This window comes from Cygnus atratus, chromosome 16 (assembly GCF_013377495.2).
Source record: "Cygnus atratus isolate AKBS03 ecotype Queensland, Australia chromosome 16, CAtr_DNAZoo_HiC_assembly, whole genome shotgun sequence".
Classification (NCBI taxonomy): domain Eukaryota; kingdom Metazoa; phylum Chordata; class Aves; order Anseriformes; family Anatidae; genus Cygnus; species Cygnus atratus.
This window is the reverse complement of record NC_066377.1, coordinates 10,365,695-10,390,099: the sequence shown is the minus strand read 5'-3', so window position 1 is coordinate 10,390,099 and position 24,405 is coordinate 10,365,695. Positions and strand designations below refer to the sequence as shown.

General features: G+C 55.6%; 1 protein-coding gene across 2 annotated transcripts in view; it reads left to right on the top strand.

The window, feature by feature from the left end:
- The first annotated feature begins 10,273 nt into the window (after window positions 1-10,273).
- ADA (adenosine deaminase) overlaps window positions 10,274-24,405 on the top strand; it is a 20,925-nt gene continuing 6,793 nt past the window's right edge. The window contains exons 1-9 of one of the 2 annotated variants that reach the window (XM_035548471.2): window positions 10,274-10,378; window positions 16,951-17,012; window positions 19,079-19,201; window positions 19,298-19,441; window positions 20,639-20,754; window positions 22,611-22,735; window positions 23,370-23,441; window positions 23,578-23,679; window positions 24,071-24,138. In XM_035548471.2, coding sequence (XP_035404364.1) covers window positions 10,343-10,378; window positions 16,951-17,012; window positions 19,079-19,201; window positions 19,298-19,441; window positions 20,639-20,754; window positions 22,611-22,735; window positions 23,370-23,441; window positions 23,578-23,679; window positions 24,071-24,138 — 848 coding nt within the window. In that variant the 5' untranslated portion in view covers window positions 10,274-10,342. The remainder of the gene's footprint in view (window positions 10,379-16,950; window positions 17,013-19,078; window positions 19,202-19,297; window positions 19,442-20,638; window positions 20,755-22,610; window positions 22,736-23,369; window positions 23,442-23,577; window positions 23,680-24,070; window positions 24,139-24,405) is intronic. The other variant, XM_050714059.1, reaches the window with a different exon arrangement.

Genomic DNA, 24,405 nt, shown 5'->3' with positions numbered 1-24,405 from the left:
TTAGGAGCGCCGCTTCCCAGCGGTTCGCTGCACGCTCTGCGGCCACAATCTGACCACATTCAAACCCCAGTTTTCTTTGCACCCCCCGGTCCTGCTGAGATGTGGTCTGCCGCCTGCCCGCGCGAAGCCACGCCGCCGCCTGCCCTCCAGAAAGCAGGCTGTGCTTCGCCTGCCGGGGATTTGAACACAAACGCCGTGCCGACCGCAGTCCTCGAGCGCAGGGCAGCGAGCCGAGGGCTGTCAAAGCCAGGGGGAAGCTCCTCTGAGCAGCGTGGCACACAAAGCTGAGCAGCAAGTGCCGTGTTCTGCCATCTCCCCATGCCCACTCAGACCTCCTGTTGCTGCTGCTGCCCATCTCCAGAGGTGATGGTCCCCATCGCAAAGGCTACATGGCCATGAGGAGGTGATGGAGCTGCTGGCTGCTTGGAGCTGGCCACGTCGTGCACAGCCTGGTTGTCCTCCCCGTACCCACGCATGGTCACGGGCACCTGCTCTGAGCCGTTTTTCCCCTCGCAGGCCCTTCCCCTCCCTGGGCCAGTCTGCAGGGCAAGAGCCCAGCCTGTCTCCTCCTGCCTCGGAGCGCTGGCCCCTGGAAACATCTGCAAGGAAATAGCTGAAGGTATTGAAAGGGGAGCCAGGAAACGCTCTGAATTTTTTTTCTAAATATAATGACACTAATGCTGTTTGCAGTGTTAAAAATAGAAATCCAGAGAACCTGCCTTTTTCCTGTTTTCTTGGAGCTCTCACTATCCTGCTTGTCTCTGCAGTCTGAGGATTCACGTGAAAATAAACCCAAAAGAAAAGGTCTCAGCAGCAAGCAAAAGCCAAGCAAGGTGGCTTTGGCCTCAGCTCCAGCTTCCCCAGGCGGGGCTGTGCCCATCGAGCAGCATGGGGAGCTTGAGGCGGTGGGCAAGGGGAGAGGGAGAGGGGCTGGGGGGCTGCGGAGGGACCTGCCATGGTCCTTCCTGGTGTGGTCCTTTGGGATGTGGTCCTTCCTGGTGTGGTCCTTCCTGCCATGACCAGCAGAGCCGTGCTCACTCTGGAGCTGGATGTGCTGGTGCACCGTTGCACCTGCGCCCGTCTCTCCTGCTGGAGACATTTCCCTGGGTGCCTGGGGTCAGGCAGGAGCCCCCAGGCACATCCCTCCCCACACTACGGCGGCTCTCTGCAGCCACCCTCGGTGCAGAGGGGAGGGTTTTGCTGCCAGTCTCTCACCAGGTCATTTTACAATGACCACCTTCAACACCTGCACCAGCGAATGCAAGAGGCTGGCGGGTCCGAGCTCACTTTGGCAGCACCGGGCTGCACCAAGGCACCCGAGAGCTCGAGGGAATGGGACGTGGGAGCCTGCTCCTGCCCTGCATGGGGAAAAGATCAATGCTGGAGCACGGCGATCCTGCCAGGGAGGCAGTCTGAGAGCAGCGGCACGCCTTTCATCCAGCAGGCAATGCCGCCCCGGATCAGCGCGGTTTCCTGCCCGCTGCAGGTGTTCAGATGAAAAGCTCCACACTCGTGTTTCAGCAGGGCAATGCGGGCCCTGCGTGTCTTGGATGGAGGCTGCGGGCTGATTTATGGCAGGCTCCGCTCGAGGTGCCTCGGGAGAGCAGGCCCTGGCAGGGGATGAGAGGCGGGCGTGCGGCCGGGTGGATCACAGCGAACAAAGGGCGGCGTTGTGGTAGGGCTGCCTGCAGCACCGCAGCCGGGAACAGGAGGATGAATGAGCCCACGGGGCTGGGGCACGTTCCTCTGCTTTCCCTGCTCCTTCCTCACATGGTGAGGGGCCGGGTAGGCAGCCCTGGGCTCCTGCTCTGTCCTGGGAAGCCCCGAGGCAGACAGGCCCTGGGTGAGAGCCTCGCTGGGAACCCGCTCCACCCGCAGCATTCTTCCCCCAAAAGGCTGAGATCCCCGTCCTCTGTCAGCTCACCTGCCTGACCCCAGGTTTTTCTTCCCAAAGCCCTCAGTTAGCGGGAAATAAGGTGTTTGAGACGTCACTGGGCTATCACGAGACACTCTCTGAGGTGCTTCTGTGTCCCAGACCCTGAGCCCGCAGGGGGAATGGGATCCTGTCCCCAGCTGTCTCCTGCACCCGGCCGCAGAATTAACCAGGGCTGACCGGGAGCTCTTTGTGGACAGAGCCACGGCTGTGGGGACAGACAGCACACCCCTGCCAGCTCCTTCCCGGCACAGCAGAGGAGCAGACATCCCTCCAGAGGCTCTTTAGGAACAGCTCGTATATATGGCCACAGCGCGTTTGCTTGTCCCCATCTGACCCTGGTGCCCCAGCCCCGGTTCACCCCCTGCAGGCAGCCCCCAGCCCCTCGGCAGCTCCGGCCTCTGCCTTCCCCTGGTGGCACCTAGGGGGTCTTGCCAGGGTGTTTGGGGGTGAACGAGGCCGGCACCATCCCTAGGTATTCGCCTTTCCTCTCCAGCAGAGCCCCCCTGCTGCCGCCGGGGGAAAGCACCGCGGCCAGGCTTGCCTCACACCCGGGGAATGGTTGGAAACGCAGCCAGCCTCGCCAGAGACAGCTGTCAAAAAATTGAAGCTGTTTTCTTCCCAATAATCTGTTTTCAATTTCTTCGGCAGCCCTTCGAGCCAAGAACAGAACAAAACAAGAGCTCCAGGAGATCCTATAGAATATTAATTGGGCTGGGGCCCTGGATTAGGCAAATTAAAGTGTCTCCAGACGTTCCCAGCTCGAGGCGGGGAGGATCGCTTTCTCTGCAGACATTCCTTGCTGGAGCAGGAGCCCGTGCCCAGTCTGCCCGGGGCAGCAGCCAGGCAGCCCCCGGCTGCCCCCCCAGCACCATCCCTGGTGGGACCCAGGACAGGAATGACGGGATGAGTCCCCTGCTCCTCTCCTCCCCTTCACCTGCCTTTCTGTCCTTTCCTGCTGCTTCTCCCTCGTACAGCACCCCACGCAGTAACCCCAATACCTGGCATAATACTTACATGGGCTGTCCGTGATACAGAGGTTGTCAGTGCCAAGAGATTTGTGGAGTAGGAGAGATGATCCCCACATCTCCAGCATCCTCAGGGAACGCTCCTGGCTCCCAGCAGATCAGATTGACTGGAGAGAGAGGCTGGGGAAGGGGCAGAGCCCAAACCCGCAGCCCTGTGGACCCCAAACTCTGATGTCTGCTGGGTTTGACAGCACGGGGGGACTCGCTGTGCCCTGCGTCGGGGTGACAGAGGAGTCAGCGCATGCCCCCAGGCTTGGTTTGAGGGCTGTGATGCTACAGGTGTCACTGAGGGCACTAATGGGCCTTATGGTCCTGACCAGCCTCACCTGGGTCCCCGCACCCCGGCCCAGGAGCTCTATTTAAGCTCAGCACAGGACCTCACTTTTCTTCTGAGCTGTGCAGGAGGAGTGCTGGCCTCCAGCTCAGCCTGGCCTTGGGAATCCCAATGTGCCCATTGCCTTCCTGGTATGGTGTTAGCCCTGCCCTGTCACTCAGGACCTGCAGACGGACTTTCTGGCTCACCATGGGACCTGTCACATCGTGATGCTGCTGCCTTATGCGGCTCTTGGTTGGCCCTGGCTGCTGCCTCTGGGTTTGGGCGCGCATCCACCTGTCTGGCCGGGGATGGAGAGGAAGGTAGGAATAGTGCGGGACTCTAGTTCTGTGCTTCAGGTGGTACCAAAAGGAGCAGGGAGGCCTTTGGGCTCTGGCAGTGCTGTGTACAGCCTGAGCTGGGTGCCTGGGTTGGAGCCTGTGATAACTCAGTGCTGCACCCCTGGTGTGGTGGGATTCAGACATGGGGTGCTTCCCCTGGTGCTGAGGTGCCCCATGCAGGGGCTCCCATGTCCTGCTGCAGCCCTGCTCCTCTCCAAGGCAGTGCCTGGCTATGGCAGGGCAGGAGGGTGTCACGCTGAGCCATAGGGTGTCACACGGAGCAATAAAAGGTGGGGAAGGAGAGGGGAGGCTCTAGTTATGAAGAGGAGGCGGTAACTGGGCAGTGCTAATTTCTGCTGGGTAGACACAGGTGAGGCCCCAGCACAGAGCTGCAAGCTGTGGTTCCCTGGCATTGCCAGGGTCAGAGTGTATGTCTTCCAGACACCATCAGTTTTTAGGATTTTGCAGCTGTTTGGGGGTGAAGCTCAAAACCATTGGAGGAGACACTGACAGGTACCTGCCCATAGCCTGCCCCACACCTTGCCACCCACCACCACGCTGTCTTGGGGCAGGTGTTTGGGTGGTACCCTTAAGGTGATATCCTTAACCAAGCGCTTAGCCTTTGAGGGAAAAGCAACACATTCTACAGACCTAGAAATAAGAACATGTTGGTTACCCACAGATGGTCAAAATACTCCAAAGCTGCTGTAATTAGCCCACAGGGAAAGGAGGTACCACTCCTGATATCATCCACAAACCGACATCCGGGGTGGAAAGGAAGAGAGTGTAGCTCTTAATTTTCTCAAAGATAAGTGCCCAAGGGACAGAGATGATAGCAATGTGGGACCTGAATACCAGATTAGGCTCAAGGCCAGTGCTTTACAGCACAGCAAACTGGAGAGAAAAAAAGAAAAAAAAAACTTTAACAGCCTCTGACCTGATATGCAGTAGAAGGAAGAATGTGGCATGGATCATATAAAATATGGTCACATAGAAAAATACTAACAGCAACCCAGAAAACATGGTGACTCACAACTAAGTATGTTAATTGCAAGTGTTTTGGTCAAATTGACTGTTATCTCAGCCCTTTGAGCCCCACATAGGGCATCAAAAAGGAGTTAATTCATGCCAGCCAGGCCCAGTACACAGCCCCATCCCGAATGCTGTGATGGAGGGCTGGGAGCCCAGTTAAAGCCGGTGCAGAAGCACAAAGTTAATTGTGTGGAGCCCTGGGGGGGGGGGGAGGGAACAGCCTGCAGAAAGTGCTCCCTTGGCACTGGGGAGGGCTGAGAGGTGGCACCGGGTCCCCTTGGGCCCTGCCTGCTGGGCTTCGGGTTTTCCTCCTGTGGCAGCACCGTGCTGGGGATGCAGCTGCGATGTTACGGAGTGTCTGAGGGGGGCAATGTTACTCCGCTGTGCTCACTGCTCCGTCCCGACCGAAGCATCCCTGAGGAGGTCAGGCTGGGTGAGAGCATTTCCTTCTTTTTGCTCTAGCAGGGATGGGGATTTGTGGTGCTGACCTCCAGCCCCGCAGGCTGCCGGAGAGGTGCTGTCCTCAGGGCTACTTTGTCCTTTAGTGCCCGGGTGGCAGAATATGGCCGAGCACTGATAGTCCAATTACCTGGTTTATGCTGGGGTTGCTCAACGCATGCAGAGACCCTGCGTGCCTGGGGTTATCCTCTGCTCTGGAGGAGGCTGTTCTGCCATGGGCGGCTGCCAGGTGTGTGTGCAGCAGCCTGGAGAGGTTTTGTGGCTCGTGTCGCCCTGCCCCATGCAGGGACTGCAGGTGGTGCTTGGGTGTGAAGCCTGAGCAAGCTCCTTCAGGGCTGGAGTGGTTGGGGATTGTGGAAGTTCACTCTGCTCAGCCCTGGATAATGGGAGGAAGAGCTGCGGGAGCACTGTGGAGTTTGTTCTGCAGGGCTTTGTCTACGTGTAAAAGTGCATGAGCTTCAGCTCTCTGGGCCCCGTCCTGAGGAGATAAAATCAGCTGTGTGCCTCCTGATCACTTGTTCAGAAATGGGTTTGAATAGGGAAGCATTAAGCAGCCACAGCTGGGCTTGCACTTAGCTGCAGGAGCTGTATTTGTGCTGCTCTGTGACCACCCCGCTCCTTGCAGCATTTCCTAGCGAAGTGTGCAGGGAGGGGACCTGGCACCCTTCCTCCTGCTCCTCCTTGCAAGCAGGATGGTCCTGGCGTGCCGTGGGGCTGAGCAGGCACTGGTCTGGGCATGGTGCTGCTGCTTCTGGGCAGGTTTGACCCGCAGGAGAGCTCTGGTTTTGGAGATGCAGAGAGCCACAGCACGGACACCCCACGCTGCAGGCACTGTGAGCTGCTCTCACCTGCAGGTGCTGAGTGCTCCGTGTGAGCTGGGGGAGAGCAGGCTCCTGCTGTCCTGGGGTAACCTGTGGCTCTGAGCAGGCCTTGGAGGCGGTTCCAGGTCTGAAGCACTGCCATACCCAGGCCTCTGCTCTTCTCCTTGGCACAAAGCAGTGACATTGTTTCCCTGCCTTTTCTCTGCTGCCTCACCACCTAAGCTGTGCTGTGCCAGTGTTCTGGGGGCCCTGGAGCTGCCTTTTGGCCCAGGAGATGTCCAGGACAGGTCGCAATACCTCAGCACGGCCCAGTGCAAGTTGGCCGTTTTATCTGTAATCCACTTAGGGGATGAGCTCGCAGCACCCCACATGGCTCTGCGGGTGGCTGTGCCCCGGCACATAGCAGTGTGCCTGCACACCCGTGAGCTTGTCACCCAGCTGGGCACACCCTGGTGTCCCTGGGACAACACCATTGGTACCTTAGGGTACCTATCAGTAGTTTGTTTTTTTTTTTTTCCACTGTGAAAAAACTATTTTTTTTTCCAATTTTCAGGCTAGCGATGCATTCAGTGGAGCAAGCCTTGTGGCCGCCCTTGGAGCAGCACCAGGCACTTGCCATCACCCAGGTGTTCAGCATCTCCTGGGCAAGGCCAAGGAGCTGCCAGCCCTGAGGGGTGCTCGGTGGCCCCCCAGGTCCCCAGTGCAGCTGAGCACATCCCTCTGCTCTCAGCTCTGGGGCTGCTTCCACTCCTCCAAGTGTGGTGTGGGAATGAAGTCCCTTTGGAGAAGCAGGGGGCTTTCTTTGTGTTTTCCTGTTAACTGTGCAAGGTCCTGAGGCTTCCCAGCTGGAAATGAGTGGCTCCAGCACAGGGACTGGGGGGCGCTCAGCACAGGGCAGAGTTTGGCCCCACAGGGAAGCTGCAGAAGTTAAATGAGAAATACTGATGTGAGTTAGGGCTTTGCCTCAAGCGTTTTTGCAATGGGTGTTTGGGCTGAGAGTTTCCACTCTTGCAAAAGTGTGATGTTTATATGTGATATCAGCATTTACAATCCCTTACTGATAGAATTTAAACACTTTTCCCTTGCTTGGCCACTTATAATGGGCTGCAGTGTGATACTCTTCAGTGTCTTTTTTTTCTTTTTTTAAAGAACAACAACAAAAGCCAACAAAGGTGTGAAAACAAGTCTTTTCTGGGAAAATCTAAGCCTGGCACAAGTACACTTCCAGTATTTTTGGAAAGCTGCCTGTGGGGGAAGCAGGTGTCAGCAACCAGCTCCCAGCTGGTCTTCACCTGTGGAAACAAGAAAAATGGAGCAGGATTAAATATAGCCCCTGCGAAATAAGTGCTGGAGTATCCACCAAGATCACACTTTCCTCTCTAATTTACTGCCTGGGGTTTTCCTAAAGCTTCAGAGGAGAGTCGAGGGCAGACCAGCACCGTGGGCAGGCCATGCAGAGCCTGTTCCTTCCCCCAGGGACGGTCCCGGTGTGTGCCCAGAGCCCCCCAAGCTGAAGGTGAGCCCCTGTCCCTCTTCCCTCCCTCTGAACTCGGGGCAGTGATGTGAACCAAGCAAGCAAAACCACACTGGGGCCCTTCGTCACCCTAGTTTTTGCCCTGACTTGTTTCGCTTTCTGTTCCGAATGGGGAGTGTCTGGTGCTGCGGGGCTGGGTCCCCTCCCTGCTTCGGAAGCGCCGTTCCCCAAAGCTGAGCCGAACGCGGGGACATCTTCCTTTGTAGGAGGGATTTAAAGGTGTGACTGAAATGGGAGAACAACAGGGACCTGAAGTGTTGGGCTGATAAACAGCGCCCGAGGAAAGCAAGCAGCTGCTGGGATCAGGCAGGTCCCTGTCTGAGCCCCGCTGGTTTCCAGGGTGAGAAACCAAAAAACCGAAGTGTCCCAGGTGGGAAACCAGCCCTGGCCATGAAGTGGCACAAACCTTTGTTCTGCTCGAGCCTCCTGGCTGCAGAGGGCTGAGATGTTCTCAGCAGGAAAGCATTCACTTCATATCAGCAGCACGGCGACTGCCTGATTAGGCCAGCAGTACAGATCGATGCAGTGGATCCGGGTAATTCAGACCAGCCCAAGCCTCATTTCTAAGGCTCCGGCAGAGCTGGGTGCTCCCAATAACAGTCCTGATGCTGACTCCTGGAAAAAGCTGAGTCTGCAGACAGAAACACTTGCTCAGCAGGAAGAAAACCCCACCTCACCACGCCGGTCCCCAGTCCACTGGGCCGGCTCAGCAACTCTCGCCTTCCTGACCTTTGCTAACAACTTTTCTCCTGGCAGAAAATTACCCCCGTGCACTTTTTCCTTGTGATTTCCTTTAACCTCAAATAAATGCTGTAAGTGACCTCTGTCCTCCCGGTGCAGGTGGCACAGCCAGCACGGCTGTGCGTGCAGGGGACCGGCGGAGCCCGGTGTGTTCACCCTGGGCCCGTTCGTGCTGCGGCTGTTTTGCTCCAGAAGTCAGACCTCCACGCATGCGATGCTCTTCAGGGGAAGCAGATGTTTCCAAGTGGATGCTAAAAAGCCCATGACATAGATGAAATAGGCCATGAGAGCTGAAACTCAAAGGGGCGGTTTGATTTCACACCCTAATTCGCACGTTCAAGCATTTAATTTCTGCTCAGAGCCTCTGGGCACACACAGCGGGAGGTTTACCCAAATTCAACACTCATAAAGCTTTGGGAGCCTGGAAAATGCCACCTCTTGGTGGCTCCCGAAATCACAAGTTTTAGCACAGAAAACTCCCGCTGCTCATTCCTGCTGGTTTCCCACGGCCCGGTGCAGCATGGCTGCGTCCCGCGGGCTCCTGATCACCGCCGTCCCTGTGCCCTGCAGCTGGAGGTTACCTTCCCTGCCAGCTGCTGAGTCGCAGAGGATGTGTTTTGCCATTTAACCTCGGCTTTCAGCTGGGCGGTACGGATGTGGCAGGTGGTCAGGGCACCTCTACTAGGTGCTGCTGATGACAGAGGACGTTTTGCTGAGCTTTCCTCCACAGCCGAGCCTTGTGCCTGGCTCCGTGCTCTTCCCACAGGCTCTGCTGCAGTGCGCTCACCCAAATTAGCTCGGGACTGGAGCTGAAAAATTGCCTTTCCCAGTGCCTACGTGGCTCTGGGGCAGAAATCCCATCAAAGCCAGGGAAGAGGGACCAGGGATCACCCGTGATGTTTCCCCATGGAATGAGGTCTGTGCAGCATGTCCCGTGGTGGAGCTGGGAGTGCGGCGGTGCTGGCGGAGCACACAGCCCTCTTCGTCCCCCGTGTAGGGCTGCAGCACTGCTAATCCCCCGCAGAGGCTTTCCCAAACACTGTCCCTCTGCTGTAAACACAGCCGGGCAAGGAGAAGAGGGAACTTTATTTTCCATCCATTTGTGGTAGCGCTCACGCTTGCGGCTCCAAGCGCTCTGTGTGCTTACATACCACACAAGTAATAATCGGGTTTTACACTGATATCGTGGCTTTTGTGCCCAAAGGTCCCCGCAGATCAGCCCTGAGGGCTGGGGACAGCCTCACCTGAGCGGGTGAACTCCAGTGGGGCAGGACAAAACCAAGGTCCCTGGCTCAGCAGTGATTTGTGGGACGTTGCCTGCCTGCTCAGCGCCCTCTGGGCAGCTCAGGACCCAGGGCACGTTTCGCAGAGGACCAGGGAGGACCACTGCCTTGCAGCTTGGCATGTGCCGGATGGGTGCTGCTTTGCGGGTGCTCCAGGCGTGCAGCAGCTTGCTTGCTCCTGCACCCTCGGGTGCTCCTCGAGTGCAGCTCGGCTTCCTCCGGTGCTGCAGGCGGGGAGGAGCAGGGTGTTCTGCACCACCATCCCTCGGCGATGTGGGCTGCCACGTGCAGCTAGCAGCTAACGTTGGCTATTTAGATTCCTGGGACATTTAGGCAAAGAATTAAAAGCAAGCCCACGAGGGCGAACGCCCTCACTCTGCTGGGGGAGAGCAAGGAGGGAGGTAAAGCAGAAAACGTGGCTGGGGGACTAAAAATAAGAATTAACTCTGAGCAGGAGATGTAAAATGGGCCAAAAAAAATCCTGAAAAGCCATCAGGCAAAACAAGGGAGCAGCCGAGCAGCGCCTTCGCAAGCAGAAAAAGGGGAGTGAGGGCTGAATACTTTAAAACCGAAGAACAAGGCAGTTCTTTTGGGGCTAAACCCCCATAAACCCGCATCCCCGCACCGGCTGAGCACCGCAGCCAGGGCAGGATGTGTCCTCTCGCTTTCTGTCCCCGCAGCCGGTGCCGGCCCCGTGCAGCCCCGCCTGGGGGGAGCGGTGCCGGGGCGGGGCGGGGCGGGGAGCCCCCGGGGGCCCCCTCGGGTCCCCCCCCCCGGTGCTCGGCGCTGCGCGGGGCGGAGCGGGGCGGGGCACGGCCGGGGGAGGCAGCGGAGGCAGAGGAGGCGGCGGAGGCAGCATGGAGCAGGGGCTGGGAGTCTTCGAGGGGCCCAAGGTGAGGCGGCTGCGGTGCTGTCGGGCTGGGAGCCCTGTTCCGGGTCTGTGCGGCTGTGCTCCGGGTCTGTGCGGCTGTGCACCGTGCCCCGGGTGCTTGCCCCGCGCACCAGGTCCTTGCACCGTGCACCGGGCTGGGAGCCGGCCGTGCGCCGTGCACCGGCTCTGTGCGGCCGTCGTGCACCCGGCTGGGAGCCGGGGCGAGCACCGGGGCCGTGCCGTGCCGTGCCGTGCCGTGCCGTGCCGTGCCGTGCCGTGCCGTGCCGTGCCACCCGCCTGTGCCGGCCGGGGTCTGTGCACCCCGGGGCAGGCGAGGCGCTGGGACCCCCGCTGGGCACGGTCTCTTGGGCGGGTGGCAAGTCCCTGCGGGGGCCGGCAGCCCCACCGCTTTTAGTTTTTTTCTTCTTCTTCCTTTCTCTTCAGTCTCTTAAGCGCTCAGTTCTGTTACTCTTGAGATACCATCTCGGTGGTTGCTATCGCAGGGTGCTCCATCGTTCCAGTCTCACTGTTTGCTGTATAAATATCCCCCAGATAGGATCATCTAGTAATGTGCTTCTTAATCGGGTTATAAAAGAGGTGAGAGGGAAGAAGATGAGAGAGGTGTGTTCAGCAAGAGCCTCCTACCTGGTGGCAGAGCATTACCTTTTCCTCGGGGAACCTCTGCTCTTGGGTTGTGGTCTTGGGTAAGCTGGCACATGGGGAAGGGGTTTTCTTCTTTGGGTGTCTTTGGGCTCTGTGGGTTGTGGGCAGGGGCAGAGGAGACAGAGAAAGCAGTGTGGGGTCTCCCAGCAGCTCTGGGAGAACGTGAGAGGCAGCAAGTGTGTGTGGTTTCCTGGGGAAGAAGATTGCCTATGAAAACCTCAGAGCGTGGTTTTGAGTGGGTGTTTTTTTTTATATTTTTTTCTACTGTTTGCATCCCCCACCACTCCCAAACCAGTTATCTCTCCGTTTGAGCTTGCAGCAGAGCAGCGTGGCGTACTTGGAAAAACCTCCGTGCGCACGTCTGACGCACACCGCAGTCGGTTGCTGCCCAAGGTTTCCTTCGCAGGGGAGGCGACCCATGCACCAGCAGGCAAACCTTGATACCGAAATTCAGGGGGCACTGATATCTGTGGGTGGTTAAAGCCTTTCTCAGGCCACTTCAGTTTTAGGAGACGTTGGCATTTCATCAGCTCTGCTGAGAACAAAAGCTGTTGGTTTACCCCAGCGGTTTTACGTTTTTGTCCGAAAGAAGCAAGTTAAGTTCTCCTTTCAGTCGTGTTTCTTCCTGATTTTTCTGTGTGGGATAGTAGGATGCAGAAGAGAGAGACCTGGGGAAACCACGCCGTGTTTGTGCGCTAAGGTCAAACTTGTGCTGTCTGCTTGTCGGCGATTACGAGCCCGGATTTCATGAGTCAGGCAGTCCCTTTCAGTCCTGCGAACCTGCTAAGTCAGGACTGGGAAAAAAAACGAGATCTGAAGTCAGTTAATGAGTCCTGATCACCCCTATTCATCCCCTGGGACCCTCTGCCATTGGGAACGGCCAGTTTTGTGCGTTAGGGACGTTTCTGGTAACCGGGCGAGGGGCCGGGGCTGCCACCCGCTTTTTGGGAACACTCTGACTCCCAGCTGCTTCAGCGGGCGGGCAGGGAGCTGCTGGGGCTGCTGCGGGGTGACTTTGACCCCTGCTTATCGTAGGCCATAAAAAAGCAGAAAAGACTGAGGACACCAACCATCAGCCTCTTCCCTCTGAGGCCGGGCTCTCCGAACCCCGAGCAGAGCCCGTGTCCGTGCAGGGGGCTGGGGACATGTGGCACTCATCCTGCAGGTCACCCTGCCACTTCTGTGGGTTACCTGGGGGCTTTTCCTTCATCTTGCCATCAAAATGGGGAGCCTGACACAGCTGAAATCCCAGCCCTAAAAGCCTTGCGGGGGGCAGGAGTGGGAGCTCCTGGTGTCTGGCCCCCACCCCATTACAGGCACTGCAGCCCTGCTGCTGGCTGCTCCCGAAATAAGGTCAGGTTGCTTTGGGCAGGTGGTTGAGCCCCGCAGCAGCTTGTCCACGGTGTGCATTGGGGTGTTTTGGGGACCCCCATCCAAAGTAAGATAGTTGTATCCAGTGTGTCCTTCCTGCCTGGGGGCTGGGAGAGGTGTCCCTGAGCTCGCTGTAGATGTCGGTGTCCCCATCAAAGGCCAGGAGAGCTCCAAGTGACCCAATCCAGGAGTCACTGAAGGTGCCAGCTCTGCTCTAGGGTCCTGTCCTCCCGCTATGTAAGACAGAGCTGCCCAGCTGTGCTGAGCAGATAGTACAGGTCTTTTGTCTTGGGTGCAAAGCTTAAAATAATAATAATAAATTGCTGGTAATTGCAGAGAGATACGACCGGTCTCTCAGCACTCCCTGGCTGGGCACCCCTTGCCTTCACACTGCTTTTCCCTCGCACGAGGTCTCCGCTGGCTGCCCTGAGGAGGATGAAGTTTATTTCGGCACAGCCAGCTCGGTGCTGTCTGAGCCATGGTGCTGGCAGCGCACTGGGGACCCCCGGCAGCATCGGGCTCTGCCGTGCTTTGAGCACTGCTGTGGGTGCTCGTGCTCCAGTATGCAGCGCAGGCACATTCCCTGATAACCCCGTCAGTGATGGCATTAATTGAGGCCGGTTGGTGCCACTCGAAGGGCAAGGACTCGGTTTTATTGCTCCGAAGGCTTGCCTTCTCCCAGCCCCACACGGCTCAGGCAGGGACACGGCGCTGCTGTCCCTGGGGGATGCCCCAGAGCCCCCTTCTCTTATCAGCATCCCATGGCCCAGCAGCACCAGGAGCTCTGTGCAGGGAGGCTGAGTCGCTGGTGCCATGAGGGGTGGCACCAAACGCCGCTCAGCATCCTCCTGGCCAGCCACCAAAGCCACAACACACCGTGTGAATGCTTCCCTAGAAAGCACAAACATCTCTTGCACGGAGCAGCAGGTCGCCTGGGTCTTGCAGTCCGACCTGTTTCTCTTTTAAAGATTCAAACCCCCAGGTTTGTCCGCCAGTAGGCATTTAGGGGTTTCATCGGGTTTGGGAATAATACCGTGTCTCTTCTGCCTTACATCCCTCCTGGTCCAGCCTCACGTGTTGCTTCCAAAATGAGGGTTTACAGCGAGGTTATGAAGTTCACAGCTTAGCTCCTGGGAGTGTATCTCCCAGGAAAAAAAAAATCTATATTTGGGGAAAAAAATAATCTATATTTGGGGAACACAGTTCATTCTTTTTGCAGGGGTTAGCATTCATCTTATCTCTTGTGGAATTTTGATCTCTGTTACTGTTATTCTGCCTTGTGTCTTGACCAGTTAGAGCTGTAATCACTCAGTTATTGAAATCAATAAAGCAAACCTCAGATTATCACCTCTTAATGTGCTGATAAATAATCCTTGCCAAAGTCACTGCTAGGGTTTTAAAATTACGAAACTTCAGGAGCTGCCTGGCTTATCAATGAACATCTGCTAGAAATGATCAAAATAAAAAGGCGAAGGTTTTACCCTGGCATTAAGGCTCTTCAGCTTATGCCCCAACCAGCTGACTCTGGTCATTGTATCAAAACAAAATTAAAGGAAAAAGAACAAACACCTGGTTTGCAAACTCCCTCGAGTGCCCCGGGCTGGATGGTGCTTTTCATGCCACGTAGCAGGCAAGCTGAGCAGCGAACTGATCTGTTGCAGTCCGCTGAGCAAACTGTAGAATAAGAGAGAAGTGCTGGTGGGTTGGCTGTAGCTGGAAACGCTTTGAATGTTTACTTAATTTTTTTTCCTCCTCATTTTACTAAATTGAAAATAATCCGACTTGGAACGTGTTTGTTTGCAGTACCGTATTCTGTGTTTGAGTTTATTTTGAAGGTTATTAGGCTGAAAATAAAACATGACAATGTTTTCAGAAGAGAGAGGTCAAGCCAGAACTCTTAAAGCTTCGCATTGTTTTGCTTAAAGCCACAACGTCTTGCTGATAACTGCCCTAGTGTGCCAGGCACTGGGGCTGATCTAAAACTGCTTATTTTTGCATAGAAACGGCAAGTGCTGTCTGCTGCGACAGCCTTGCTGGGAGTCCTGTGTGCCGAGAGCACACACGTTTGGGCATTTCGTGTCCTTTGAACTCATTGCTTGGGCTTTGGACCACTCTTTAGCAGAACTGGGGGGATTTTATTGACTTGCTCAGGTCCTGGACCAAATGTGGAGATCCCCATTAATGCGTGTGCCTCAGATAAACCAGAGGGCTCGGGGTGAGATCCCTGTGTGTGGGTCTCCCAGCTCCGCCTGGCCTCTGCTCAGGCAGCATCTCATGGAGCCACGGCTCAGTGAAACCTCTTTCATCTTTATCTGGGCACTGGGCTTAAAGCAAGGTCGTGTCACCCACTTCCATCTGCAAAAGTCTTAGGCTTTGTTTGCCCAGAGCAAACACAGAAGAAGAGAGCTGCAGCGGAGCTCTGCAGCCTCCTGCGGATCCGGGGCCTGCGGAGCAGGAGGCAGCTGGGAAGCTGAGCCCTCACGTTCGCCCTCGTGGGCTGGCTTTTAATTCTTTGCCTAAATGTCCCAGGAATCTAAATAGCCAACGTTAGCTGCTAGTTGCAGGAAATGACCCCTGGGATCAACCCCACAAAGTTTTAGGATGAGTCCAAGGCTCTTAGCGGTTTGCTTAGGTACCTCCAGGCCCCAAGAAATGCACGTTCGTGGAGCAGTAGCCCGCTGGTGTCAGAGCCTTGCTGCTTCATGAGCATCTCACTTGCAGCAGCAGGAGGTGGCTTGCATGGTGAAGGACACCACTAAATTTGCTTTCCCGTTGTTGGAAGTGTCACATTGGGATGTTCTTGTAGGGAACATTCGAGAGATGTTTGGGGTATGCAGACCCCGGTGGGTTCAGCTTGCTGGGTTTTCCTATCAGTGCGAGCGTGTCTCAAGCCTGTAACTCCACCAGGAGGGTCACAAGGGCTGTTGAAAACCTCAAGGAATGGAGCTCGCATGGTTTTGAAATTGGAATCGGAGCTCAAGAGTGGAAAACGTGCCAGGCGTCCACATCTGGCAGCGCGGATCGTGTCCACAGCCTGTTATTTTATCTGCTGCTTCTCGGGACATTTAGTCCTCGTAAGCAGAATTGCACAACTCTGGGCAGGGGGAAAGATCAAGCTTTGCCCTTTAAAAATCTTCATCTCTCTAGGTTCAGATCGTGTCTTAAGGGTAGGAGAAGTGACAGCAATATCCTTTTACAGCCTGCCACGTCTGTGGGCATATTCCTGGCCCCTGGGCTGGCTGGCTGCAGCAGCACAGGGTCGGTGGCTCACGCTGCCCCGAGCCTGGTGCCTGCACTTTGCATCCTGGTGTTTGCTGCACCGTTGCATGTACCATCTCAGCAGTAGCTTCACGGCCATCCCACGCATATTCCAAACCTGAGTGCTGCTGCACCCCAGCAGCCTTGGCCTTTTGCAGCAGCCCTGGTTGTTGAAAACCCTGACCGTGAGCTGGGCACCAAGCACACCTGGCTTGCACGGGGCGTTATGGGACTAGAGAAAATGTCCCTGAGCCACCTCTTACAAACCTATTTCCTAGGTGGTAATGGCCCCAGTCGTGTCCCATGCAATGTGGCGGTCTGTCTCTGGGCATATTAGTACTCAGATGCCTCAACTCATCCACATCTGAAAGACCTGGAATGAGCAAAGCCGGTCCTGCAGCCATTCCTTCCCAGTAACTGCTTTGTGCTTCAGATTGTCCTTCCTTGAATATATATAATATATATATAGTAGGCTATTCTATTGCTTAAAAGCAGGTAGTTCTGGAAATAAGATCTAGCTGTAACGTTTTACAGCTAAGATTTTCCTTCCCAGCTCAACTTCCAAATTACATTTGTCATATATTTGTCATGTCCCTCCAAAGTCACAGCTGCCTAATGGAAAAAACTGGCTCTTTTCTGTGGCTCCTCTTCCAAAATCCATTGTTAAAGCAATAATAAGGAAACGGGATTTCAACGTGACCTGAATTACTGTCCCATTTTAACTTAACCATTTTATTTTGAAAGAAGCTTGTGAGCACTGTGGGGCAGCTCTTGTCCTTTTGTTTACAGCACCTTGTACCTTGGGACTCCGTGTGTAGCATTAGAAATCCTGCAGGCTGTGATAATGCCAGATAATTACCAATAAACCCGGAGTAGATTCGTGGAAGTGAAGCCTGACTTCTTGTGTAATGATGCTCTTATCAAGTTAATCGATGCTTGTTTGAGGGTTGGTTTTGTTGTTTGTTTTTTTTATTTGTTTTTGTTTTTTAATCTTCCCAAACTCCAAGCCATGCAAGCTAAGTATGGGTAGGACAGTTCCTGAAGCAGTGTGCAGATTACTGAAGACACGATAAGTTTGCAAGATCTATTAAATCTGTGACCTGCAGTAGGAATAAGAAAGTAATTGGACAATACTTAGATATTAAAAAATAATCTTTTTTTTTTGAATGGTTTTGCGCTTCCTTTTCATGACTTTGCCCTCTGTTAGCTGCATTTATACCTGCGTTAGCACCACCCGCCTACCTGTAAGCTTTTGCTGCAGCTCTAAGAGTACATCACTGATCTCTCTTTATTTTACTGCAGGTAGAACTTCACATCCACCTGGATGGAGCCATTAGACCAGAAACAATCCTATACTTTGGCAAGTGAGTATCTGGGGGAAGAAAGCTGTGAGTAATGGGTTTGCTGTGGGTAGTTGGTTAGCTTTGGCTGAGTAACTGGGGCGAGGACCTGGCTCCGTAGCTGGAGGCAGAATAAACTTAGGATTTCCTCCGGTGAGATTTTTGAAAAAGTGAAGGGACAGTAGTAGCAGATAGGTGCAGATCAAGGATGTGTCAAGCTTAGAGATTTCAGGAAACAGCTGTTAAGCACAGCTCTGGTAATTTAGGGAAAAAGTCAATGTGGGGAGGGTGGGAAGTGGTTTTGGCATCCTGTGAGCCCAGCGGGCTCCTGGGCAAAGTGATCCTGGGGGAGCTATTCTTTCTAAAGCTGCTTTTTTTGTTGGGAATGGCCACAGATTCATCAATTGGATACAGAGGCCGGGTCGAAGACATCCCCCTTGATCGCTGTGGGGTCAGGTTCAAGCTGCGGGGCTGTGGTGCGGGGATGAAAGTCCCCGTGGGCAAACAAGTGGGGTCCCTGCTGCCCATGCTGTGCCTGGCAGGGCAGCAGGAGCCTGGAGGAGACAGCACCTGGCAGAGGATCCCCTGCTCCTTGCTTGCTTAGGGCAGGAACTTTGGTTCCCCAGGAGCATGCTGAGCTCCCTCCTATTTTTAAGCAGCCCCGGCACTGCCAGCCCTCGGTGCTCAGCTGGGGTGGAGCGAGGCTGTGCTATTTGCAGGCTCTAAAACAAGTGTGTACACAAACCCCAAAGCCAAGGGGCAGTGCAGGACACTGCCTTACAACCTCACCCTGGACATACAAAGCTGTTTGTGGTCTATTTTTAGAGGCAAAGAGCTGGGAATCAACTTACCAGGTGGTGGCTGGACGCGTACAGGTAGCACAAAGCTGCTGGGGTGCATGAGCCCCCAGGGGCAGCCCTGAACTCTGCAGTTCTTGGGGGTTTGGGCTCCACAGCAGCTCCAAAGCCATGGTGGCCACATCCACCACCCTGCTCCAACAGAGAGCCAGCCTCAGCATCCTCATGCTGAGGGTCATCCCGAAGCACCATTGCCGCTGCTGATGCTTTGGGGGTGCGTGGAGGGGGGCAGGAGAGCAGCTTGGCTGCAGGGCTCCGTGTTTGGTGTCCCCCGGGCGGGCAGAGAGCTCCCGGAGCAGACAGCGATGTGTCACTGCCGTGGAAAGGGCAAGGCAGGGGGGAAAGCTGATGCCTTGGCAGCGCTGAGCGGCCCCCACTGAGTGCCAGCAACTTAATCCGGACAGATTGCCTTTGAACGCTGCGCCCGGGGCTGCTTTCCTTTCTGCCCGAACGGGGAAAGGAGCAGCGCTCGCTCAGCCCAGGACTGGCGGCGTTCAGGCCACTTTCCTGCGGATTGCTTCGCGGGACAGCTGCTGGCGGCAGGTCGCTGGAGTTGTCACTGGGGTTTGGTCTCCGTCAGCAGGGAGACATCCATCAGCCGGCCGTAACTCATCGCGGCAGCGCCGGGAAGGAAGGAAAGAGGATTAGAACCAAATGTCTAGTTATTCCCGATTTTAGGCTGGCGTCCGCAGGCAGGTGACGGTGCATGGGGATGATGAAGAGCTTGGGTGGGCTTTGGCACCCGCTGCCCCCCATGGGAGCCACTGCAGGGACCCCCCTGTGCCGCTGCTGGGGCCGGGCTCCCCCGCAGCAAAGCCGGGTGGTCCTGAGCCTGCGCACCTCCCTGTCATTTCCCAGGCCCTTGAGCCTCCATAAGTAGAAATTAACTTTTCTAAGGAATTTTGGCAATTCGAGAAGCGGGAGATGCCAAGAAATAATGCAGAGCCCCTCCCGAGGAGCTCTGTCTTAAGCTTGAAATGTGCTCTGGCCCCGCGCCCGCTGGGTCACCCCGGGCTTCCATCTCGATGTGCTCGTGTTTTGCTGGTGTCTCGGGTCGCCGCGCTTCCCGCGGAGATCCAGGGCCACGTCTGCGAGGAGCTTTTGGAAGGACAGCTTGTGCCATATCTTTTCTGTGAAGAAACGGAGGCTGATGCTGCCAGCTAAGGCCACGCTTAGAGACCTCTTAAAAACACAATAGCCTTCCCCATTGGTAAAACGTGACTTGTTTTCCAGGAAAAGAGGGATTCCTCTCCCCGGCGACACTGTTGATGACCTCTTGAAGCACATCAGCTACAATACGCCGCTGTCGCTTACCGAGTTTCTAGAGAAATTTAATCACTACATGCCTGCCATCGCGTAAGTACCCCCTGCCTGCTTGTCCGCGCTCGGTGGCGTCCCTGCGGGTCCCCTCCCAGTGCCGGGGGCTGACAGGTCCCGTCGCTGTCCCTGCAGGGGGGACCGCGAGGCGGTGCGGAGGATCGCGTACGAGCTGGTGGAGACAAAAGCGAAGGAAGGCGTCATCTACGTGGAGGTCCGCTACAGCCCTCACCTCCTGGCCAACTGCTCCGTCAGCCCCATCCCCTGGGGACAAGCTGAGTGAGTGACCCCCCCGAGCATCCCCTCCATCCCGTCCCAGGGGGGCAGCAGGGCAGGGCCGTGCCGATGGGTGGGCTCGGCTCCACTCGGCCACCCCGTCATCCTTTCTCCTGAAAAGCTGCAGGCAAAGTGTCGCAACGCGGTCGGATGTGAAGACTAATAATTTTTTTTTCCCTCTCACAACTTGCCACAGCGCGTTAATTAGTAAGCTTTCATCACGGCCTTTAACTTAATTGCCCTGTACCTGTATATGCTCCTGCCCGAGCTCCCTGGCCAGCACCCAGGAGCCAGGACCCGCGTGGGTGAGCCAGCACCTCTGGGTACCGGGGGCTGCTTGCTCTGCCGGTGCAGCCAGCTCTGGCACTTTTCCCTCTCCCTGCCCTGTCCGTAGCATTTTTCCTCTTGTAATACCTCTGTGTGCTGTTGTGTTTTGATGTGCCTTGCTGCAGGCACTTAATTCAGCATGTGCGAGGCAGCTGCGCTTGAGCTTTTGGCTGAAGCCATTCCCCTTGCGAGGGAAAGCGGGGCTCGGACAGGGGGAAGCAGGGCTTGGACAGGGGTTGCCTGCCTGCAAAGTAGAAGTTTGAGCCAGCGGGCAGTGTTGCAAGGGGCTGGCAATCTGCTCCCTTGTTTAAATGTCACCCCCGCGCTGCTGCGTGCTGCTAATTAAATCAGTGCTGGGCTCGGTGGCCCCTTGCAGGACATGTCGTGGTAGCTTTGGGCGTGCTGTGCTCGCCACGCTGCAGGGAGCTGTGCATCCTAATGAGTTGCCCTGGCAAACAAGAGGCTCTTGGGCTCGGCTCCTCGGGGCGTTTGCTTGGACAGGCGGTGACCGAAGTCTCGCCTTGCCCCTGCGTGGCTCGCCGGCCAAAACTTGGCCCAGGTGCTCTGCAGCGCTCCCTCCCAAAGGAGGGAGCCCTTTGGGTGCAGAGCTCTTTGGGCACCTACTGCTGCAGAAGTGCCCAAGCAGCAGTGGCATCTAATTCCCTGAGGCTTTTCTAAATCGTCCTAGACGCGTCCGCGTGGCGTGGGTGCAAAATGTGCTTGTTTGCTCGGGGTGATCCAGCTGGGTTCCCGGGGATGTTACCGCCAGCGGGGCCCGGGCTTTGTGGGGTCTCCGACTTCTCGTCCCTGCAGCTCCTGCCCGCCCGCCCAGGCGGTGCCCAGCCTCTCACTACCGCCTCTTCTGCCCCACAGGGGAGACCTCACTCCGGATGAAGTTGTTCACCTCGTAAATCAGGGACTGCAGGATGGAGAAAGGGATTTCCACATCAAAGCCAGGTCTATTCTATGCTGCATGCGCCATATGCCAAGTAATGTATTGCAGCTCCCCTGCTGCTCTGCTCCCCTTCCCTGACGCGCGGCTGGGGGGGGATGTCCCCTGGGTTCAGGTCCCTGCGGAAATGTGGGGAAAGCACCGGCCCCGTGGCCCTGTGTGTGATGTGGGACCGCATGGTGCCGAGAACGGGCTGTTCTTTCTCGGTCAGGGTCCTCTGCTCCCTTACCCTTCGTAAAGGGTCCGCTGGAAGTGAAAGCGGGGCTGTAGGTGCAGCCAGCGTCAGGAGAGCTAGCTGGAGGCCTTGCTAAAGGGACACAGAGCTCTTTTTTGCCTCTCCTGTGGGAGCTGGGATTTCTGCTCCTACCTCGCTCCCCGCCCGGGGCTCGGAGCTTTCCTTTGGCTGGCTGAAGCCACTGCCAAAGCCAGCGGCCACATTGCTTTGGGAAGAAGTGGTCCCAGAGGAGGGCCAGGCTGATGTCCCACAGCTCTGGAGGCAGAAATTAAACTTTCTAGCTCACCATCACGCCGCTGCAGCGGCACGCTCCCTCATTAGCCCCAGCGTGGGTTAGCCAGAGAATCTGCTGGCTGCTAACTCACTGTTGGTTTAAGCCGGAAAAACAAGTAAAACATATTTAAGTCACAAATATAAAGTGTTTTTCCCAAAACAAGCAGCTCTGAACTTCTTCAATAGCAGGTACTATGACACAGAATAGGAAAAAAAATAATTCTCAGCATTTTGTTGGGCTGCTGAGCTCTGTGAGCATCTTCACCTAGGGAGAAGCAGAGCAGGAGTGAGTTGTCTGGCAGTAATTGTCTTACGCTGAAACTTTGCTACGAGTGCCTTCAGATCCTGATAAATTTTAGGCAGGTTTAATAGGGTAGAAAGTTTTTCTAACAAACACACAGCTAATTTGTTCCTAGAAATGCAAAAAAAAAAAATAAATAAAAATTAAAAAAAAATCCTGGAAACTGGAAGATTTGAGGGTGTCCAAGTAGAGATGGAGGGGGAAAAAAAAAGACGACCAAACAATAATCTGAAATCCTGACCCTTGGGTTTCTGGCTTCTAGGAAGAAAACTTCTTTCTTTGTAGAAACTGGAAGCTGTGAGCCTGTGTCCCACGTGCCTGCGGGGGCAGCCGGCAGCTCGTGCAGTGTGCGCTTGCACAGCGGCTGGAGTTCCTCCTGCAAACAGCTGAGTCTGCATTTTTGTGCGTGTGCTACCTGAAGAGGTGGCTCTGGGCACAAGCTCTTCCTGGGAAGCCACCCCGAAACTTAGGAAGTGTCAAGAGAGAGGCAGAAATACCAGCCAGAGCTAGCTACATCTCAGTTATCAATGAAATAATGGCTCTAACCTGGCGAGTTCGAAACTGGTGATAAAAGAAGTTGCAGTTGCACCTATTTTCTTGTGTGTTCATATGACTTCAGGACTGCACATGCACAGCAGGTGCCGGTTAATTATTAACTCTGCAGTTTATCTCTGTTTCTTGGCCTTTTTGCTAAGGGTAGGTGAAGTATCAGCTAATAGATGTGTTTGCTTTGTCAGAGATTGTACTGCATCCTGATCAGAGATAACTCCTGAGTGGTTGTTAGCCGTTTGTTACTCTCTCCCACTGATGCCAAAAAGATAAAACCGTGTGTTAAAGGTCAGCCTTCCAGGAGGCTGTGCAGCTCCTTTTCACCAGAAGTAGCATCCATCATCTTGTCCGGGGGAGTGGAGGATGCTGTGCAGCAGGGCAGGGTGATTGCTGCGCAGGGAACCTCTGGAGGTGCCTCCCAAACTATTCCATGACACCACACCATGAAAGCACATTTTTTTCCGTGTTTAGAAAAAATTCTCAAAGTGTGACTATATGAAAGCTTTCTCCTGAATCCTGCTGCTGTCTCTTCCAGGCTGGTCTCCGGAGGTGGTGGAGCTCTGCAAGAAGTATCGAAACGACTCCGTGGTGGCCATAGACCTGGCCGGAGACGAGTCGCTGAAGGTGGAGGATACCTCTGGCCATAAGGAGGCTTACGAGGTTTGTCAAATAAGCTTCTTAAAAGAAGTGCTAAGAAAGCACACACTGAGTTATTCCTGGCTAGGCGACATGCAGCACTTTACCCAGACCACAAGCAGCTGGGAGAGCTTAAAAATTAACTTTAGCAATTAAAAATGTTTTGTTAAATAGAAAAGCTATTCCCATGTTTATATCTCAGTGATTAAAGGCAGACATCGCTGCCTAACCGCATCCTGAGAGCTGGAGCTAAGCGCACGGCGCCAGGCAGATCAAGCCAAAAAGCTCGGCAGCCTCAGGGCATCACCTCCCCTGCCCCAGCAGCTTTAAATCCCCCCACTTGGCTGCTGCTGGAGTAGGAAGAAGCCCCACAGATGGGAATTGCTGTGAGTCCATGCACAGAGGCCAGTGGGTGGAGGAAGGAGCACCCTGAGCTTGCTGCCCTCTGGGGAGGGGACAGCCCAGTGCTTATTAAAAGAACCTGAAGCAAGGCTGGGCTCCGGGTGGGAGGTGACCCAGCTTTCTGAGTGCTGTTGCTGCTGGTCTTACTGTCCTGACCCCTCGTGGGCCGGGAGCTCCGGGAACCGAGCCCACTGGCTGTGCCGGAGCTTTGCTGACCTTGCCCTCGCACCGAAGCGTTTCCTCCCTCGCCTTTCAGGAAGCCGAACGATGCGGCATTCATCGCACCGTCCACGCTGGGGAGGCCGGGCCGCCTGCCATGATCAAGGAGGTACGAGTTGCTCAGGGCGGCACTGGGGTTGGGAAGCCCCAGGGGAATCCCAAGGGGTTTCTGTGTTCACGTGGCGGGCAGGGAGCTGGGCCGTGGCTCGGCTCAGAGGCTGTAGCTACTCCCCCATGCTTTCCAGGCAGTGTATCTCCTGAAGACTGAGCGCATCGGCCATGGCTACCACGTCCTGGAGGACCCCGAGCTCTACAAGGAGCTGCTGAGAACCAAAATGCACTTTGAGGTGAGGACCCCCTGCAGTGGAAGCCGGGTGCCCCGAGCTCCGCGGCAGGAGCGGTGCTGGTGCCTGGCTGCTGGCCGGGCTCTGGGCCACACAGAGCACACAGCAGCTCGCAGCAAGCGTGTGGCAGAAGAAACAGATCCTGTTCTGGCTGAGGATGTGGTTTGGACAGCTTATTTACTGATTTGTGGACCTCAAGCCTGCAGAATTATCCCACAAAGCAGGCTGCGGTACCAGAGCGTGTCTGGGTGGAGGGTGGAAGCTCCCCGGGCCATGAACAAAGCCCTGAACCTCCTTCTGGTTTGCCTGCTCACCACTATCTGCGTTCACAGTTGCAGTTCAGATCTGTGTGGCTGATGCTGTTTTTCATGTTTGTTTTAACTCCCCCAACCAGGTCTGCCCCTGGTCCAGTTATCTGACTGGAGCATGTCTGCCGGACTTCAGGAAACACCCAGCCGTGCAGTAAGACACACGCGTAACGTTTAATCTCAAAGTCATTAACCCAAATCCTGGCTACTTATAGCTGCTTTATTGCTGTGTGAGGGAAATGCAAACCACCTGGGACAACATGGTACGTCCCTGGGGTGCGGGTGGGTGAGAGTTGGGTGCCCGGACCCGCACGCAGCAGGCACCCCGCGCTCTGCTCCTTGCTGCTGGGAGGTTTTTGCTTTTACCACATTTCACCCTACAAAGTGCACGAACACTGCCACGCACAGAGCTTTGCCCACC